Consider the following 19,476-nt stretch of genomic DNA (forward strand, 5'->3'; position numbering starts at 1 on the left):
TTTGATTAATCTAGATATAGTTTTTATTTAGGAAAAAATTGCAGACAGATGAAAATCAGTACTTTATTAAACAATATACAGATCAATAATGAGAACATTTCTTAATTTATGTTATTCGGATTAAATGCATAATTTCACATGTGTACACTGTAAAAATACCCCTAATATAGCAGTTTTCCATATTGTGTGATTCATGTTTTTATTTTCCCTATTCATACTTTTGAATAGTACTATGAGATCTCGATCTTTCTTCTGGCAACTTTTAACTTTAAAATATTGGAAAAAGTGACTTTTATAAACATTTATTATAGTTTACAGTAATATATCGTCTGGGTTGGTGTTGTATATTATGGTACAGAAACCTTGTAATAAGCTGCCTGTAATTTTTTTGTTTTTTTCACATATTTCTTTCTTTATATATTTTTTTCTTACACATTATATTATTTTAAGCAACTTAAATGTCAATAAAAGTCACTTTTTTTAAGCTGTAATGATGAATTTTCAACATCAGAAGTCAATAAAGCAGAGATCAAGGTCCCAGAATGCTATTCACTACCGTAAATAAATGTAAAACACAAAATACAGAAACAGATTTATATTTTTTTACAGTGTACTTTGATTACAAAAAAAAGATGTTCTAACTAATATATTGGTAAAGAAAGATCAACACAACATTAGTTGTTTAGATAAATTTCACTTGTGCCATTTCTGTGGACTAGAGGTCTCTTCAGATTCGGTTTTAATAAACCAATCCTCATTTATCCTCAATGTGCATTGTGAGACCAACTTACCATAACACACACAAACCATATGTACCACCAGGCACTAAATGTGACAAGAAAGACCATAAGTGATAAAGTTAGATCATATTTTCACTTGTTTGCATCTTGATTTTCTGAGTGTGACCACAGCCATGATTGTTGTGTAGTAGCATTATGTTGTGTTTTTGCTGAAGTGAATGTGAAGCTTAGTGTATCACAGCTGAAAACAGAAGGGATGCTAAGGTCATCCACAATGCTGTTAGCATACTAGCCAGCACCTGAGACTTGTTGGCTGTAAATATAAAAATGAAAAAAAAATGCATGTTAGTTGTGGATCCATGTATTAAGGTCAGTCTTTGAAAACCTGTGGATATTATTCATTACTTTCTTTTTCAAACTGAAAGCACAACATTATTTTTGACGACCTCTATAAAATATGTTACTTTTCCTTAATCATATTATAAGAGCAACTAAGCCTGACAGAAATATGTTTTATAGAGGAATTCATTACATGAAAACATGATACAACCTCAAAACAGAAAAGGTTGGGGCAGTATGGAAAATGCTAATAAAAAAGAAAATAGTCATTCCAAATTTACTTAGACTTGTATTTCATTGCAGAGCATAGGAACACAAGTATATTATGTTTTACCTGGTCAACTTCATTTCATTTGTAAATGTTTTTCCAGTCATTCAGACCTGCTACACATACAAAAAAAGTTGGGACGGGGCAATTTAGGGGTAGTAATCAGGTAATTGGTTAAATAATGATGTGTTTTGAAACAGGTGATGTCAACAGGTGCTTGTAATTATAATTTGGTTCAAAAACAGCATCCAAGAAGGGTCTAGACCTTTAGGAGCAAAGATGGGCCAAGGAAAAATTATTGAAATGTTTAAAACAATGTTCCTCAAAGAAAGATAGGAAGACAGTTGGATATTTAAACCTTCAACAGTGCATAACATAAATAAAATCAAGAAATCTGAAGGAATTTCAGTGTGTAAAACACATGAACGCAAGGTGAACAACTGCGATCTCTGATCTCTCAGATGGCACTGCATCAAGAATCGTCATTTATCTATAAGCAATATCACCACATGGGTTCAGGACTACTTTAGCAAACTTTTGTCAATTACTACGAAATGGAGTTACGTCCACAAATGCCAGAGAAAACTGTACTTTGACAAAAGGAAGCCCTATGTTAACAGAAGCACCGTTGACTTCTCTAAAGAAGAGGATCGTCCAGACTGTTACCAGCAACAAGACCAAAACCCGGGGTCTCTCATGGTATGGGGTTGTGTCAGTGCCTTTGGCAAAGCTAACTTGCACTTTTGTGATGGCATCATTAATGTAGAAAGGACATAGAGATTTTGGAGCACAATATGCTGCCTTCTTTTCCAGGCATGTACATGCATATTTCAACAAGACAATGCAAAACCACATTCTGCACACAATAAAAGTCCTATCTATAGAGAAAGAAGATACAGGTACTTGAGTGGCCTGTCTGCAGCCCCGGCCTGTCTCCAATAGAGAATGTGTGGTGCATTTTGAAGCATAAAAGGCAACAATGAAGACCCTGTACTGTTGCCCACCTTAAAACTTGTTTGCAGGAAGACTGGGACAAAATTACACATGAAAAATTTTATCACTTGGTGTCTTCAGTCCCTAATTGTCTTTTAAGGGTGCTTTCACACCTACACTTTTGTTTCGGAACCTGTCTCGTTTGCCCAGTTAGCGCGGTTCATTTGGCATATGTGAAACCACCAATTGCTCTCTGATCCACGCCAAATCAATCGCTCCTCAATCGCTTGAATGAGGTGGTCTCGGCTCGATTGAAACAAACTCTGGAGCGGATCGATTGCAGTGAGAAAGCAAACGATCCGAGCGCGGTTATATCACTGTGTTTTATGGGTATGTAATAGGCATACGGCTATATGACGAGAGAATTATGAGTAGGGCGGGAAGTTTTGCGAGTCTCCGGATGCCTGCAAACGAGACACGTCGCGCGCACCTTGTCAATCACCACCAAATCACCACCTCTCCTGACATCTGAGCGGGACTCTGCAAAATAAACCCTGACACTCTGACCAATGTGAGGAGAGTTTACTCGCACATGACTTGTTTTAGCTCTTCTGGTCCGATTAGAAACTTAGCAGTGTGAAAGCGAACCGCTCTAAGAGCAAAGAGCAACAATGTAACAATTGTAATCTCTGTTTCGGAACAACTGAATCGATTCACAGGTGTGAAAGCACCCTAAGTGTTGTGAAAAGGAATGGCAATATTACAAAGTGGTAAATGCTTTACTGTTCCAACATTTTTTGAAATATGTTGCAATGTTTGTTGTATTGTCTGCAATATAATACAAGTCCAAGTAAATTTAGAAATCACTACTTCCTTTTTTTATTTGCGTTTTCCGTACCATTCCAATTTTTATTGATTTGGGGTTTGTAATACAAATGTATACTGACCAGTGAATCCTGTGAAGTCTGTGACTTTGATCGTTGTAGGATCAATTGGCAATAAGATTGTTTGGTTTCTGACAGCAGCAGCAAATTGTTCAGCCAGCTCTGTTGCTTTAGGAGCATTGATGTTTTTGATAAATGCAAGCCAAGCATCTACTACAATGGAGCCATTCCTGAGAAAAATGCATGAAAGACGAGTTGTAATGAACTAGAGCTGCTATGTAAAACATAAAAAATATTCTGTAATGATGCCGCTTTTTAGAATTGCATCATAAAATTTTACCTGAACCGCCAAACGTTTGTCTGATAGAAGCCTCTGAAATTGCTGAAAAACCCAGTCAGCTATAACAAATGAACAAACAGGTTAATTGATATTTTAATATTATATTGATCAACAAGGCAATGTTTAACTAGACTGACATGCAAATTTATCTTATGTCCAATGTATTACCTGACTATTGACCACCGGTGCCAGATTACCAGCTGCATTAGAGCTGAGGTTCGCCAGATCACTGATAAAGACGCGTAATATTTTGAAGGTGATATTATAGTTGGCTAGGACTAAGGCTGTTGTGGCTACTGTCGTAGTTTGAGTCATAGCAGTTGATGAAGCCGCTGTGCTCGTTCCTGTTAAAAGCAGATTTAAGAAAAAATGGGTCACAGTACAGCATTACTAGTAGACGTACCATGCTTATAATTAGTCTCAAGCACAAAGACACTATTTTGAGCCTCCAACATGTGCATGTGTGTCATCTAATAAGAATGTTGTTTATGCCTTTCCATTACAATGTAATAAAAAAAGGACAAAATAAAAACATAATAACTGACCGTTGCTTGAGACTTGCACAGCAGTGATAGATGTATTATCAATTGTTAGGTTGATGCCTCCACTGTTAATTGCTTGAATGAGCGTGTTTTTTGCATCTGTTGCACTAGGAGTCGTGGAACTGGTGGTATCAAATTGAAGGGTGGAATCTGCCGCAACAGAGCCCGCACTGTGGGGGCAAAACCATGTTGAAAACCATTAATATAAACCAATTAACAACCAAATAATCAATAAAGACAAACAATCCAATAAAAATATATAAAATAGAAATCTCAGGCATGTATATATTTATTTTAATGAAATTAAAGCAGGGTGTTTGCTAATTACTAAAAGCTGGAAGAACAGTTTTACCTCAACTTATTAATAATCATCCCAAAGTAGTTTGGATAACGTTTCTTGTAAACTGGATAAAACTGTAACAGATAGACATAAAATCATAGAAGCATCATTTGACTATTATCATATTTTTTTTTCAGAACAACATTTATTGTAGGAAATTTTGTTAAATGAGTAGTTTGCTAAATATTCAGGAGTTGTATCTATATTTAATGTTTTCAGTACACAACATTACATGTATCTTTTGCAATCATGATCAAAAACAAAGCTTTGTTGAAGAAAGAAATTACCTGAGATTTAATATTTTCTACATACGCTTTGGTCACTGCATTATTGAGGTCAGTGTAGACTGCCTGGAATGTGTCATTAAGCTTGAAACTTAAAGAAATAACTCCAAGATTGGCAGGTGGTGGGGCTGTTGTAGTTTGATATGTTCCTGTTGCAGAATTCCCTCCAGTTGAAGATGAAGCTGATCCAGTCACAGTTGAAGCTGAATTTGATCTAGTTGTATTTGAAGGTGTAGTTACACTAGTCACAGTTGAAGGTGTAGTTTCTCTTGTCACAGTTAAAGGTGTAGTTACTGTAGTTGCAGTTGAAGGTGTAGTTATTGAATTTGCAGTTGAAACTGGAGTTGCTCCAGTCACAGTTGAAAGTGTAGTTACTGAGGTCACAGTTGATACAGAAGTTGCCAAAGTCATAGTTGAATGTGTGGTTGCTGAAGTCTCAGTTGTAGGTATAGTTACTGAAGTTGCAAATGAAGGTGTAGTTGCTGAAGTCCCAGTTAAAGGTGTAGTTGCTGATGTCGCAGTTGAAGGTGTAGTTGCTGATGTCGCAGTTGAAGGTGTAGTTGCTGATGTCGCAGTTAAAGGTGTAGTTGTTGATGTCGCAGTTGAAGGTGTAGTTGCTGATGTCGCAGTTGAAGGTGTAGTTGCTGATGTTGCAGTTGAAGGTGTAGTTGCTGATGTCGCAGTTGAAGGTGTAGTTGCTGATGTCGCAGTTGAAGGTGTAGTTGCTAATGTTGCAGTTAAAGATGTAGTTGCTGATGTCGCAGTTGAAGGTGTAGTTGCTGAAGTCACAGTTAAAGGTGTAGTTGCTGATGTCGAAGTTGAAGGTGTAGTTGCTGAAGTCCCAGTTGAAGGTGTAGTTGCTGAAGGCACGATTGAAGGTGTAGTTGCTGATGTCACAGTTGAAGGTGTAGTTGCTGAAGTCCCAGTTGAAGGTGTAGTTGCTGAAGGCACGATTGAAGGTGTAGTTGCTGATGTCACAGTTGAAGGTGTAGTTGCTGAAGTCACAGTTAAAGGTGTAGTTGCTGAAGTCTCAGTTAAAGGTGTAGTTGCTGAAGTTACAGTTGAAGGTGTAGTTGCTGAAATCTCAATTGAAAGTGTAGTTTCTGAAGTCACCGTTGTAGATGTAGTTGCTGAAGTTGCAGTTGAAGGTGTAGTTGCTGAAGCCACATTTAAAGGTGTAGTCTTCGAAGTTACAGTTGTAGGTTTAGTTACTGAAGTCACATTTGAAGGTGTAGTTTCCGAAGTCGCAGTTGTACGTGTAGTTGTTGAAATCACATTTGTAGGTGTAGTTTCCGAAGTTGCAGTTGTAGGTGTAGTTGCTGAAGTTACATGTAAAGGTGTTTCCAAAGTTGCATTTGAAGGTGTAGTTTCTACAGTCGCAGTTGAAGATGTGGTTACTGAAGTGACATTTGAAGCTGTATTTTCTGTAGTCACAGTTGTAGGTGTAGCTGCTGTAGTCACAATTGTAGGTGTAGTTGTTGTAGTCACAGTTGTAGGTGCAGTTTCTAAGGATACATGTGATTTAGTTCAACAAATGTGTTTTATAATTATTGTGACCTAGTGGCCTAATTTATTGACAATATTAGCTATCACATTAAATTAAATCTTAAAACACAAACTGGCCTGTACCTTGAGAAACAACATTTCCAGGCAGATGTAGGATCCCTGTTAGGTAAAATTAGGGAAAATAAAACACAGTAATTATCAGTGATGAACATTAAACAAACCCAAAACTGAAGAAGATGAACAGAAGATTAGAAATTGCAGTTTAGCATTAAGTGGACTTTATTCAGCTGAATTGTTGTTAAAATCACTTTTTAAAACATGTCATTACAGGATATGCCACTCTCTATTCTCTAACCTTTCAATCTTTTTAATGATTTTAATGTTAACAGTCGGTGTGATTTACGTTACATTCAGTCTTCTGTGATGCAAATGTAATGCAGAAACAAATGCAGTTTCTTACCAATCAGACAAAGGATGAATAGTATTATCCTCCACTCCATTGCTATTTTTTATAGCACTGAGCCTATAAATGAAAATTGATGTGAGTATGATGTAGCAAAGTTTAAAATTATACACATTTTGGGCTCTATTTTAATGATATGATTATGTGCAAAGTCTAAAGCACATGTGAAATCTACTATTGCCTTTTTTAAGGATGGAAGAACATGGTCTGCGCATGGTCTAGCAGGTTTGTGCTTATTGTCTTAATGAGTTATGAGTGCGTCTTGAGCAAAACATGCATTTAACCAACTAGAGTCTCATCTCCCATTCCCTTTAAGAGTCAGTTGTGTCGCACCATGGAGCATTTGCTATTTACATGCAGACTTTATAAGTGGAAAAACCAAACACTTTACTAGCAAGAAAACAGTTTGACCATCTTCACGAGAATAAAGAACAAGCCTCCTCCATTGACCTTCTTACTTTCTCTTTACTTTACTTTGACTCTTCACTTTACTCTTTTACATTCGTGGATAAGAAAACGGTGTTTTACACACTCTATTAAAGACATCCATTATCCAACATATTTCAATTGAAACAGTCAAAACTGCGTCCACTGAAGACATCCATTAGTCTACATGTTTAATTTAGTTTAATAGATTTGTTTCACAACGAAGTGTGGTCAAAAAACCGTTATATCCAAACACACTTCCTATTCTTATGCCCCATATGGTGATGCATTGGTCTCCAAACCCCAACAGGTGGACAAATCTAAACTTGTTTTTATTAAAACAAAAATAAATATGCATTTAATAACTACTAATAAAACTAATAATAATAACATTATACAAATGCAAATTGTCATGAATAAACAGAAAAAAAAATTGTATATCTTTGAAATCTAAACCTTAACTTGTATTTTAAATATAGGATTTGGAAATGCATATTTAAATTAGAAATTAGATCTGCTTACCGCATGCCATTTACAATATGTGTCAGAAAATCAAGTGATAAAATGCATAAATACACTGCTTGATCAATTCATACGTGATTTATCAATCAGTACTTGGGGCAAATGAGATCTCATCTTAAATGAACTGTGGAGTATGCATCAACCATTGAGTAAGGTTTTTAGGTGCTCCGTTCTTTGCACATGAAGACTAAACGTTAATTATATTGTAGTTCCAAGCCTCAAGCATGGCAAAGTTGTCCTGTGTCATTTGAATCACATCCAGATTAGTTGGCCTAAATCTAATCGGAGGTAACAAACTAAATCAAAGCCACACTGCTATTTACAAAACAAATACCTTTATATAAATTGAAAACAGGATTTTTTTTTTTTTTACCATAAACACATATTTTAACAGATTTGTAAAATAATTTGTAATTATTTTACCAATAATATGCAGCATGGGGAAATTTCTGAGATTGCAGTACATGAACTACCCACACAACAGCAATGGTCTGCAAAAGCCCTGAAACCCCTAATTACATATTTTTTGTGCCTTTTTTTTCCACAAGCATCTCGCTTCCTTGCGCAGGTTTTGCACCAAGCAGATTGATTTTTAGCATCTGATGACGGGATGCACTAAACATTTTAATCACACCGGTGTGATCAAGCGCTTCAGGAAGCAAACAATCCTGATCATATCGGTGTTATCGAATGCATCAATAAGTGAACTTTCTTGATTCCATGTTTCATTATTTCATGTTTCATTATTAAGAGATTCCTCTGTGTACTACTAGAAGGAATCTTGCATACTACTGGTACCCCAGTTTGAGAACTAAATAAATACTTATTATTACATGATATTACAAATATTTGTTTTGTTAAACTTAGATTCACTGTTTACATAATTTATTATACAATTCAACAAAATTATTTCATAAAAAATGCCAAAAATAATTCTTCTACTCACTTTTGGATTGTTCCACCAAGGAAAAAATGCAGTCCAGATTAATCCTTATAGCAATTAAAGTCCTGTTACCAGTCTGTGGTCACCTCTAAATGAGCACAGAAGACAGGTGTGCCCATATTTAAAGTCTGAAAGGTTTTGTTTTGTTAAGAACAGACCAATCAGAGTTCAGCTGTGGGGTTGATGGTTCTTGAAAAACTTGGGGAGCAACAGTATTAAAAAATAGCTTTGTTTCCTGGTACGTGATGACCGTTCATGTTACATTGACAGCTAGGCATATTAGGGCAAATTTGCCCTAATTAATAAATGGCAAATTTAACATACAACATGTTTACAAAATGTTTATTGTAATAACTGTCTAAAAACATTCCTAAAATCAGTGGGACTTGTTGCATTTCTACATTTTTGTAGACATTTTGGTATGAACTGAAAAACTGAGAATCTCTACAGACTCCCGACATTAACCATAATAATTATTTTCAAACTTTATTTGGAGTTTTCTGAAGGTTATAGGCACAGATTTAGTGTTAAGTTCATTAAAAGTATGCAATGAATAATATGTTTGATACATTCCTGGTGTATTGAATAATGAACTATTACTACACTAAGTACTAAGCAACACCAATATAAACAACACTTTTGAATAATGATCCATTGTTAACAAGTAACTATGCAGGAAGCAAAAGATAGTAGGGGAAAGTGGGGTAAGTTAAGCCATTTTTTCCTTATGTGGTGCTCGTGACAAGGAAAAAGTGCATTTAAAGCATTTAATTAAATACAATTTTTATTTTAATATAAATGATAACTGATTTATTTTATATTTGCTATAGTGACAGTACATTATATTTTATTAGATATTTTTCAAGACTCTTCTAAACTGCTTAAAGTGACATTTAAAGGCTTAACTGGGTTAATTAGGTTAATCAGACAGGATAAGGTAATTAGGCAAATTATTGCATAACGATGGTTTGTCTTATTGACTATCAAGAAAAACTTAGCTTAAAGGGCTAATAATTTTGACCCTAAATTATTATTTATTTTATTTATTTATTTTTTTTTTAATAAAAGCTGCTTTTATTCTAGCTGAAATACAAAAAATCAGACTTTCCCCAGAAGGAAAAATTTTATCAGACATACTGTGCAAAATGTATTCCTCTGTTGAACATCATCTGGGAAATATTTAAAAAGGAACAATAAATTAAAAGAGGGGCTAATAATTCTGACTTCAACTGTATATGTATGTATGAATTATATATTCACTTTATTATTTTATTCTTATTTAATTGTTATATTTTGTTAATGTCATTTAGTTCATATTTAATATTACTCTATATTGAGTACTGTCTGTGTTTTTTGTTATTAAAGTTAACACTTTGTGACAGTTTTCTTGTTTTAATTGTCATCTGATTAATTGTGTTTACTTATATTAACATTCTATATAAATATCTTCTTTAAAGATCTTCAAATCTAGAAATATCATTGATTAGCAGACATGGAGGATTGTAAAATCACTTTTAACATGCACGTATAATACAGTATCTATCCCCCCCCCCACTTCACTTACAATTACAATTGACATTGTAATGTAGGTGAAATAAATATTTTCATTGTACCTAACATAAAACAGCCATCTTATGGATAATACATTATTGTTTTGATGGCCCCCTGGTGCCTGGATGCAATATGATCTCAAAAAAGCCTACAAAAGATTGTACTGTAAGGGTGGTTGCATAACGGTACATTTATTAACCTGTGCATAAAGTGTTCAATTTAGTACAGAAAATAATACAAATAAAAAGTAGTCTAACATTTAAAAAGTAAATTTATTGAATAATTGATGCTAAAAATCAGAGCAATAGTGTCACCCTGACTGGACTCTGAATGTGCACTGCAGCGACACTGTGTTTTTGCATTTACTGTAAGCTCTGAAGAGGAACACAGAACCCTCGCAGTAGTGAAAACCCTCCACATCAGTACTTTCTTGTACTGTAATGGCTGCCACTCCAGAGTCTCTTTCAAAAAATGTCTGCCAGTTTCTTGCCAAGAGGGCCACCATCCCTGAGCATCTTTCCAAGATGGCCGCCAGCTCAGAGTCTCTTCCCAACATGGCCATCAGTCTAAAGCAGATGTGACCAACCCTGTTCCTGGAGATCGACCTTCCTGCAGATTTCAGTTATAACCCATCTCAAACACACCTGGCTGTAATTATCAAGTGCTGTTCAGATCCTAATTAATTGATTCAGGTGTGTTTGATCAGGGTTGGAGCTGAACTTTGCAGGAAGGTCGATCTCCAGGAACAGGGTTGAGCACCACTGGTCAAGAGCATCTTTCCAAGATGGCCACCAACTCAGAAGCTACATCCAAAACCCCATATTACTTAAGTAGGTACTACATTTTAACTTAGTTCATGATTATTTTAAAAGTATGTGATACTATGAAGGTGAGTACGGAATTTGGACATGTCACATTCTGTCAATCATAAATGTAGGAGTTTTCACAAACCAACAATTTGATTAATCTAGATATAGTTTTTATTTGAGAAAATTGCAGACAAAAGGAAATCAGTACTTCATTAAACAATATACAGATAAATAATCAGAATATTTCTTAATATGTTATTCGGATTAAATGCATAATTTCACATGTGTACACTGTAAAAATACCCCTAAATTAGCAGTTTTTCATATTGTGTGATTCATGTTTTTATTTTTCCTATTTATACTTTTGAATATGAGATCGTGATCTTCTGACAACTTTTAACTTTAAAATAATGAAAAAAGTGACTTTTATAAACATTTCTAATAGTTTACAGTAATAAACTATATTGTCTGGGTTGGTGTTGCAGATTACGGTACTGAAACCTTGTAATAACCTGCCAGTATATTTTATTGTTATTACACATATTTGTTTCTTTATATATTATTTCTTATACATTATACTATTTTAAGCTAAATGTCAATAAAAGTCACTTTGTTTAAACTAAAGATGAACTTTCAACATCAGAAGTCAATAAAGCAAAGATCAAGGTCCCATAAAGCAATTCACTACCGTAAATAAATGTAAAACACAAAATACAGAAACTGTTAATTAACAGATATTTTTTACAGTGTACTTTGATTACAAAAAAAGATGTTCTAACAAATACATTGTTAAAGAGAGAGCAATACAACAATAGTTGTTTAAATTTCACTTGTGCCATTTCTGTGGCATAGAGGATTGTTCAGATTTGGTTTCAATAAACCAATCCTCATTATTCCTCAATGTGCATTGAGTAACAATGTACTTTTTATAAAGCAGAGACCAAATTACCATAACACACACAACCATATGTATCACCGGGCTCTAAATGCGAAAGAAAGACTAGTAAATGATAAAGCTAGATCATATTTTCACTTGTTTACACCTTGATTTTCTGATTCTGAGTGTGACCACAGCCATGATTATTGTGTAGTAGCATGATGTCGTGTTTTTGCTGAAGTGAATGTGAAGCTTAGTGCATCACAGCTGAAAACAGAAGGGATGCTAAGGTCATCCACAATGCTGTTAGCATACTAGCCAGCACCGGAGACTTGTTGGCTGTAAATATAAAAAAGAAAAAAAAATGCATGTTAGTTGTGGATCCATTTATTAAGGTCAGTGTTTGAAAACCTGTGGATATTATGGATTATTTTCTTTTTCAAACTGAAAACCTATCATTTAACATTATTTTGAGAACCTCTATAAAAAAATGTTACCTTTTCTTAATTATGAAGTATTGTAAGAGCAACTTAGCCTGACAGAGAGATGTTTTAGAGAGGAATCCATTACATGAAAACATGATACAACCTCAAAACAGAAAAGGTTGGGGCAGTATGGAAAATGCTAATGAAAAGTAGTGATTGTATTTTAATGCAGACCATAGGAACACTAAATATTTCATGTTTTGCCTGGTCAACTTCATTTCATCTGTAAATATACATGTTTTTCCAGTCATTCAGACATCCTACACAATCCAAAAAAAGTTGGGACGGGGCAATTTAGGGCTAGTAATCAGGTAATTGGTTAAATAATGATGTGTTTTGAAACAGGTGATATCAACAGGGGATTGTAATTATAATTTGGGACAAAAACAGCATCCAAGAAGGGTCTAGACCTTTAGGAGCAAAGATGGGCCAAGGAGTACCAGTATGCCAACAATTATGTTGGAAAATATTGAAATGTTTAAAAACAATGTTACTTAAAGACAGATAGGAAAACAGTTGGAAATGTCACCTTCAACAGTGTATAACATCATTAAAATCAAGAAATCTGGAGGATGCAAGTTGAACAACTGTGATCTCTGATTCCTCAGGCAGCACTGCATTAAGAATCGTTATTTATCTATAAGTGATATCACCACATAGGTTCAGGACTACTTTAGCAAACCTTTGTCAAGTACCACAATACGGAGTTACATCCACAAATGCCAGTGAAAACTGTACTTTGACAAAAGGAAACACTATGTTAACAGTGTCCAGAAGCATTGTTGACTTCTCTGGGTTAAGAGGCATTTGGGATGGACCATCACACAGTGGAAATGTGTACTGTGGTCAGATGAATTAATATTTCAGGTATTTTTGGCGCGTGAAATAAAGAGTGGGCGGGCTGCGGGATTTGTTGTCGTGCGCGAACTGAAGAGGGGGGAGGGGGGGGGGTCGCGCGCAAACTGAAGAGTGGGCTCCTCAAAGTCCTGACTGCAGAGGAAAAGGATATAGGTATTGACTGGCCTGCCTGCAGTCCTGACCTGTCTCTAATAGAAAATGTGTGGTGCGTTTTAAACAATGAGGACCCCGTACTGTTGCCAACCTTAAGACTTGTTTGCAGGAAGAATGAAACAAAACTACACCTGAAACACTTCGTCTCTTGGTGTCTTCAGTGCTTAAATGTCTTTTAAGTGTTGTGAAAAGGAATGGCAATATTACAAAGTGGTAAATGCTTTACTGTTCCAATTTTTATTTATTTTTTTTAAATATGTTGAAATGTTTGTTGTATTGTCTGCAATGTAAGTCCAAGTAAATTTAGAAATCACTACTTTTCTTTTTTTTTTATTTGCGTTTTCCATACTGTCCCATTTTTTTTTCTGATTTGGGGTTGTAATACAAATATATACTGACCAGTGAATCCTGTGAAGTCTGTGACTTTGATAGTTGTAGGATCAATTGGCAATAAGAATGTTTGGTTTCTAACAGCAGCAGCAAATTGTTCAGCCAGCTCTGTTGCTTTAGGAGCATTGATGTTTTTGATAAATGCAAGCCAAGCATCTGCTACAATGGAGCCATTCCTGAGAACAATGAATGAAAGACTAGTTGTAATGAACTAGACCTGCTATAAAACATAAAAAAATATTCTGTAATGATGCCGCTTTTTAGAACTGCATCATAAAATTTTACCTGAACCGCCAAACGTTTGTCTGATAGAAGCCTCTGAAATTGCTGAAAAACCCAGACAGCTATAACAAATGAACAAACAGGTTAATTGATATTTTAATATTATATTGATCAACAAGGCAATGTTTAGCTAGACTGACATGCAAATATTTCTTAAGTCCAATGTATTACCTGACTATTGACCACCAGTGCCAGATTACCAGCTGCATTAGAGCTGAGGTTCGCCAGATCACTGATAAAGACGCCTAATATTTTGAAGGTGATATTATAGTTGGCTAGGACTAAGACCGTTGTGGCTACTGTTGTAGTTTGAGTTATAGCAGTTGATGAAGCCGCTGTGCTCGTTCCTGTTAAAAGCAGATTTAAGAAAAAATGGGTCACAGTACAGCATTACTAGTAGACATACCATGCTTATAATTAGTCTCAAGCACAAAGACACTATTTTGAGCCTCCAACATGTGCATGTGTGTCATCTAATAAGAATGTTGCTTATGCCTTTCCATTACAATGTAACAAAAAACAGGACAAAATAAAAACATAATAACTGACCGTTGCTTGAGACTTGCACAGCAGTGATAGATGTATTATCAATTGTTAAGTTGATGCCTCCACTGTTAATTGCTTGAATGAGTGTGTTTTTTGCATCTGTTGCATTAGGAGTAGTGGAACTGGTGGTATCAAATTGAAGGGTGGAATCTGCCGCAACAGAGCCAGCACTGTGGGGGCAAAACCATGTTGAAAACCATTAATATAAATGAATAAACAACCAAAAAATCAATGAAGACAAACAATCCAATAAAAAATATGTAAAATAGAAATCTCAGGCATGTATATATTTATTTTAATGAAATTAAAGCAGGGTGTTTGCTAATTACTAAAAGCTGAAACTAAAATACCTCAACTTATTAATAATCATCCCAAAGTAGTTTGGATAACGTTTCTTGTAAACTGGATAAAACTGTAACAGATAGACATAAAATCATAGAAGCATCATTTCACTATTGTCATATTTTTTTCAGAAAAACATTTAATGTAGGAAATTTTGTTAAATGAGTAGTTTGCTAAATATTCAGGACTTGTATCTATATTTAATGTTTTCAGTACACAACATTACATGTATCTTGCAATCATGATCAAAAACAATGCTTTGTTGAAGAAAGAAATTACCTGAGATTTAATATTTTCTACATACGCTTTGGTCACTGCATTATTGAGGTCAGTGTAGACTGCCTGGAATGTGTCAGTAAGCTTGAAACTTAAAGAAATAACTCCAAGATTGGCAGGTGGTGGTGTTGTTGTAGTTTGATATGTTCCAGCTGTAGACTTCCCTCCGGTTGAAGATGAAGCTGATCCAGTCACAGTTGAAGCTGAATTTGACCTAGTTGTACTTGAAGGTGTAGTTACTGTAGTAGTTGCAGTTGAAGTTGTAGTTGCTTTAGTCACAGTTGAAGGTGTAGTTACTGTAGTTGCAGTTGAAGGTGTAGTTGCTCTAGTCACAGTTGAAGGTGTAATTACTGTGGTTGCATTTGAAGGTGTAGGTGTTCTAGTCACAGTTGAAGGTGTAGTTGCTCTAGTCACAGTTGAAGGTGTAGTTGCCAAAGTCATAGTTGAATGTGTAATTGCTGAAGACTCAGTTAAAGGTGTAGTTACTGAAGTTGCAAATGAAGGTGTATTTGCTGAAGTCTCAGTTGTAGATGTAGTTGCTGAAGTCACAAATGAAGGTGTAGTTGCTGAAGTTGCAGATGAATGTGTAGTTGCTGAAGTCACAGTTAAAGGTGCAGTTGCTGAAGTCGCAGTTGAAGGTGTAGTTGCTGAAGTTTCAAAAGAAGGTGTAGTTGCTGAAGTCTCAGTTGTAGATGTAGTTGCTGAAGTTGCAGATGAATGTGTAGTTGCTGAAGTCACAGTTAAAGGTGCAGTTGCTGAAGTCGCGGTTGAAGGTGTAGTTGCTGAAGTCGCAGTTGAAGGTGTAGTTGCTGAAGTCGCAGTTGAAGGTGTAGTTGCTGAAGTCGCAGTTGAAGGTGTAGTTGCTGAAGTCGCAGTTGAAGGTGTAGTTGCTGAAGTCGCAGTTGAAGGTGTAGTTGCTGAAGTTGCAGTTGAAGGTGTAGTTGATGAAGTATCAATTGAAGGTGTAGTTGCAGAAATCGCAGTTGTAGATGTAGTTGCTGAAGTCGAAGTTGAAGGTGTAGTTGCTGAAATCTCAGTTGAATGTGTAGTTGCTAAAATCGCAATTGCAGATGTAGTTGCTGAAGGCACAGTTGAAGGTGTAGTTGCTGAAATTGCAGTTGTAGATGTAGTTGCTGAAGTTGCAGTTGAAGGTGTAGTTGCTGAAATTGCAGTTGTAGATGTAGTTGCTGAAGTCGCAGTTGTAGTCGCTAAAATTGCAGTTGTAGATGTAGTTGCTGAAGTCGCAGTTGAAGGCGTAGTTTCCAAAGTCGCAGCTGTAGGTGAAGCTGTTGAAGTCGCAGTTGTAGGTTTAGTTACTGAAGTCCCATTTGAGGGTGTAGTTTCTAAAGTCACAGTTATAGCTGTAGTTACTGAAGTCACATTTAAAGGTGTAGTTTTCGAAGTTGCAATTGTAGGTATAGTTGCTGAAGTTGCAGTTGTAGGTATAGTAGCTAAAGTCGCAGTTGTAGGTGTATTTACTGAAGTCACATTTAAAGGTGTAGTTTCCGAAGTCACATTTGAATTTATAGTTTCCGAAGTCACATTTAAATGTGTAGTTTCCAAAGTCATATTTGAAGGTGTAGTTGCTGAAGTCACTTTTGAAGGTGTAGTTTCCGAAGTGGCATTTGAAGGTGTAGTTTCCGAAGTCGCAGTTGTAAGTATAGTTGCTGAAGTTGCAGTTGTAGGTATAGTAGCTGAAGTCGCAGTTGTAGGTGTATTTACTGAAGTCACATTTGAAGGTGTAGTTTCCGAAGTCATATTTGAAGGTGTAGTTTCCGAAGTCACATTTGAAGGTGTAGTTTCCGAAGTCACATTTGAAGGTGTAGTTTCCGAAGTCACATTTGAAGGTGTAGTTTCTGAAGCCACATTTGAAGGTGTAGTTTCCGAAGTCACATTTGAAGGTGTAGTTTCCAAAGTCACATTTGAAGGTGTAGTTTCCGAAGTCACATTTGAAGGTGTAGTTTCCGAAGTCACATTTGAAGGTGTAGTTTCCGAAGTCACATTTGAAGGTTTAATTTCCGAAGTCACATTTGAAGGTTTAATTTCCGAAGTCACATTTGAAGGTGTAGTTTCCGAAGTCACATTTGAAGGTGTAGTTTCCGAAGTCGCATTTGAAGGTGTAGTTTCCGAAGTCACATTTGAAGGTGTAGTTTCCGAAGTCACATTTGAAGGTGTAGTTTCCGAAGTCGCATTTGAAGATGTAGTTTCTGAAGTCAGATTTGAAGGTGTAGTTTCCGAAGTCGCAGTAGTAGGTGGAATTACAAAAGTTAAATTTGAAGCTGTAGTTTCTGTAGTCACAGTTGTAGGTGTAGTTGTTGTAGTAACAATTGAAGGTGCAAGTGTACCTGAGGATACATGTGATTCAGTTCAACAAATGTGTCTTATAATTATTGTGACCTAGTGGCCTAATTTATTGACAATATTAGCTATCACATTACATTAATTAAGATCTTTAAACACAAACTGGCCATTACCTTGAGAAACAACATTTCCAGGCAGATGTAGGATCCCTTTTAGATGAAATTAGGGAAAATAAAACACAGTAATTATCAGTGATGAACATAAAAACAAACCAAAAACTGAAGGTCAACAGAAAATAAAGAACTGCAGTTTAGCATTAAGTGGTATTTATTCGGCTGAATTGTTGTTAAAATCACTTTTTAAAACATGTCATTAGAATATATGCCACTTTTTATTCTCTAACCTTTCTATCTTTTTAATGATTTTAATGTTAACAATCAGTGTGATTTATATTACAAGCAGTCCTCTGTTTGGCAGATGTAATGCAGAAACAAATGTAGTTTCTTACCAATCAGACAAAGGATGGGTAGTATAATCCTCCACTCCATTGCTATTTTTATAGCACTAAGCCTAAAAAATAAAATTGATGTGAGTATGATGTAGCAAAGTTTAAAATTATACACATTTTGGGTTCTATTTTAATGATATGATGATATGTGCAAAATCTAAAGCACATGTAATATCTACTTTTGCTTTTTTTAAGGATGGAAGAATATGGTCTGCGCATGGTCTAGCAGTTGGTCTATGGTTGGTTGGTCTAGGTTGTGCTTATTGTCTTAATGAGTTTTGGGTGTGTTTTGAGCAAAACATACATAAAAAACAACCAGAGTCTCATCTCCTATTCCTTTTAAGAGTCAGTTGCATCACACCATGGAGCATTTGGTATTTACATGCAGACTTTATAGGTGGAAAAACAGAACACTTAATTAGCAAGAAAACATTTAGACCATCTGCACGAGAATAAAGAACAAGCCTCCTCCATTCGGCCTCTTTACTTTCTCTTTACTTTACTTTTTCTCTTTACTTTACTCCTTTACATTCGTGAAGTAAGGAAACAGTGAAAACTCCCTATTTTGAAGACATCCATTAGTCTACATATTTAATTTAGTTTAATAGATTTGTTTTACAACGAAGTGCGGTGAAAAAAAGTTCAACCCCGCTCCGCCTCTCCAGGTTTTGCACCAAGCAGATTGATTTTTATCATCTGATGACGTGATGCACTAAACATTCTAATCACACTGGTGTGATCGAGTGCTTCAGGAAGTAGACAATCCTGATCATATCGATTTTATTGTAAGGATCAAAAAGTTAATTTTCTTGATTCCATGTTTCATTATTTCATGTTTCATTATTCAGATATTTCTCTGTGTACCACTAGAAGGAAGCTTGCGTACTACTAGTCCCCCAGTTTGAGAACCATATAAATAGTTATTATTACATGATATTACAAATATTTGTTTTGTTAAACTTAGATTCACTGTTTAAATCCTTTATTATACAATTGAACAAAATAATTTTATAAAAAATACCAAAAATAATTCTTCTACTCACTTTTTGATTGTTCCACCAAGGGAAAATGCAGTTCAGATTAATCCTTATAGCAATGAAAGTCCTGTTATCAATCTGTGGTCACCTCTAAAAGAGCACAGAAGACAGGTGTGCCCATATTTAAAGTCCGAAATGTTTTGTTTTGTTAAGAACAGACCAATCAGAGTTCAGCTGTGGGGTTGATGGTTGTTGACAAACTTGGGGAGCAACAGTATCAAAAAATTGCTTTATTTCCTGGTACGTGACCGTACAAGATGACCGTTCATGTTACATTGACATATTGTATTGTATTTAAAATCAGTAGGACTTGTTGCATTTCTACATTTCTGTAGCTATTTTGGTATGACCTGAAAAACTGAGAATCTCTACAGACTCCCGACATTAACTTTACTAATTATTTTCAATCATTATTTGGAGTTTTCTGAAGGTTATAGGCACAAATTTAATGTTAAGTTCATTAAAAGTATGCAATGAAAAATATGCTTGAGACGTTCCTGGTGTATTGAATAACGCACTATTAAAAGCAAC

The 19,476-nt window shown here is 35.4% G+C and overlaps 2 protein-coding genes across 3 annotated transcripts; both read right to left on the bottom strand.

Moving 5' to 3' along the window:
• Nucleotides 1-8,620, bottom strand: LOC799879 (novel protein containing SEA domains). Its single transcript, XM_087237584.1, has 10 exons — nt 8,534-8,620; nt 6,637-6,699; nt 6,300-6,335; nt 4,674-6,175; nt 4,399-4,460; nt 4,050-4,216; nt 3,673-3,848; nt 3,505-3,563; nt 3,228-3,394; nt 1-1,053 (listed from the first exon to the last, which is right to left on the bottom strand). Exons 2-10 carry the CDS (start codon nt 6,674-6,676, stop codon nt 968-970), a joined length of 2,295 nt encoding a protein of 764 aa, XP_087093710.1. The 5' UTR covers nt 6,677-6,699; nt 8,534-8,620; the 3' UTR covers nt 1-967.
• A 2,421-nt stretch (nt 8,621-11,041) lies between these two features.
• Nucleotides 11,042-19,045, bottom strand: LOC799643 (novel protein containing SEA domains). 2 transcript variants are annotated; one of them, XM_087237583.1, is made up of 10 exons: nt 18,952-19,045; nt 17,909-17,970; nt 17,574-17,609; nt 15,103-17,444; nt 14,832-14,893; nt 14,485-14,651; nt 14,107-14,282; nt 13,939-13,997; nt 13,663-13,829; nt 11,042-12,106 (listed from the first exon to the last, which is right to left on the bottom strand). In XM_087237583.1, exons 2-10 carry the CDS (start codon nt 17,946-17,948, stop codon nt 12,021-12,023), a joined length of 3,135 nt encoding a protein of 1,044 aa, XP_087093709.1. In that variant the 5' UTR covers nt 17,949-17,970; nt 18,952-19,045; the 3' UTR covers nt 11,042-12,020. The 2 variants fall into 2 exon arrangements, with proteins under 2 accessions (XP_087093709.1, XP_087093708.1); XM_087237582.1 differs by having other exon boundaries at nt 15,103-16,820; nt 18,952-19,034.
• Nucleotides 19,046-19,476: the final 431 nt, after the last annotated feature.

Source organism: Danio rerio, chromosome 1 (genome assembly GCF_052040795.2).
Source record: "Danio rerio strain M-AB ecotype USA chromosome 1, GRCz13ab, whole genome shotgun sequence".
NCBI lineage: Eukaryota > Metazoa > Chordata > Actinopteri > Cypriniformes > Danionidae > Danio > Danio rerio.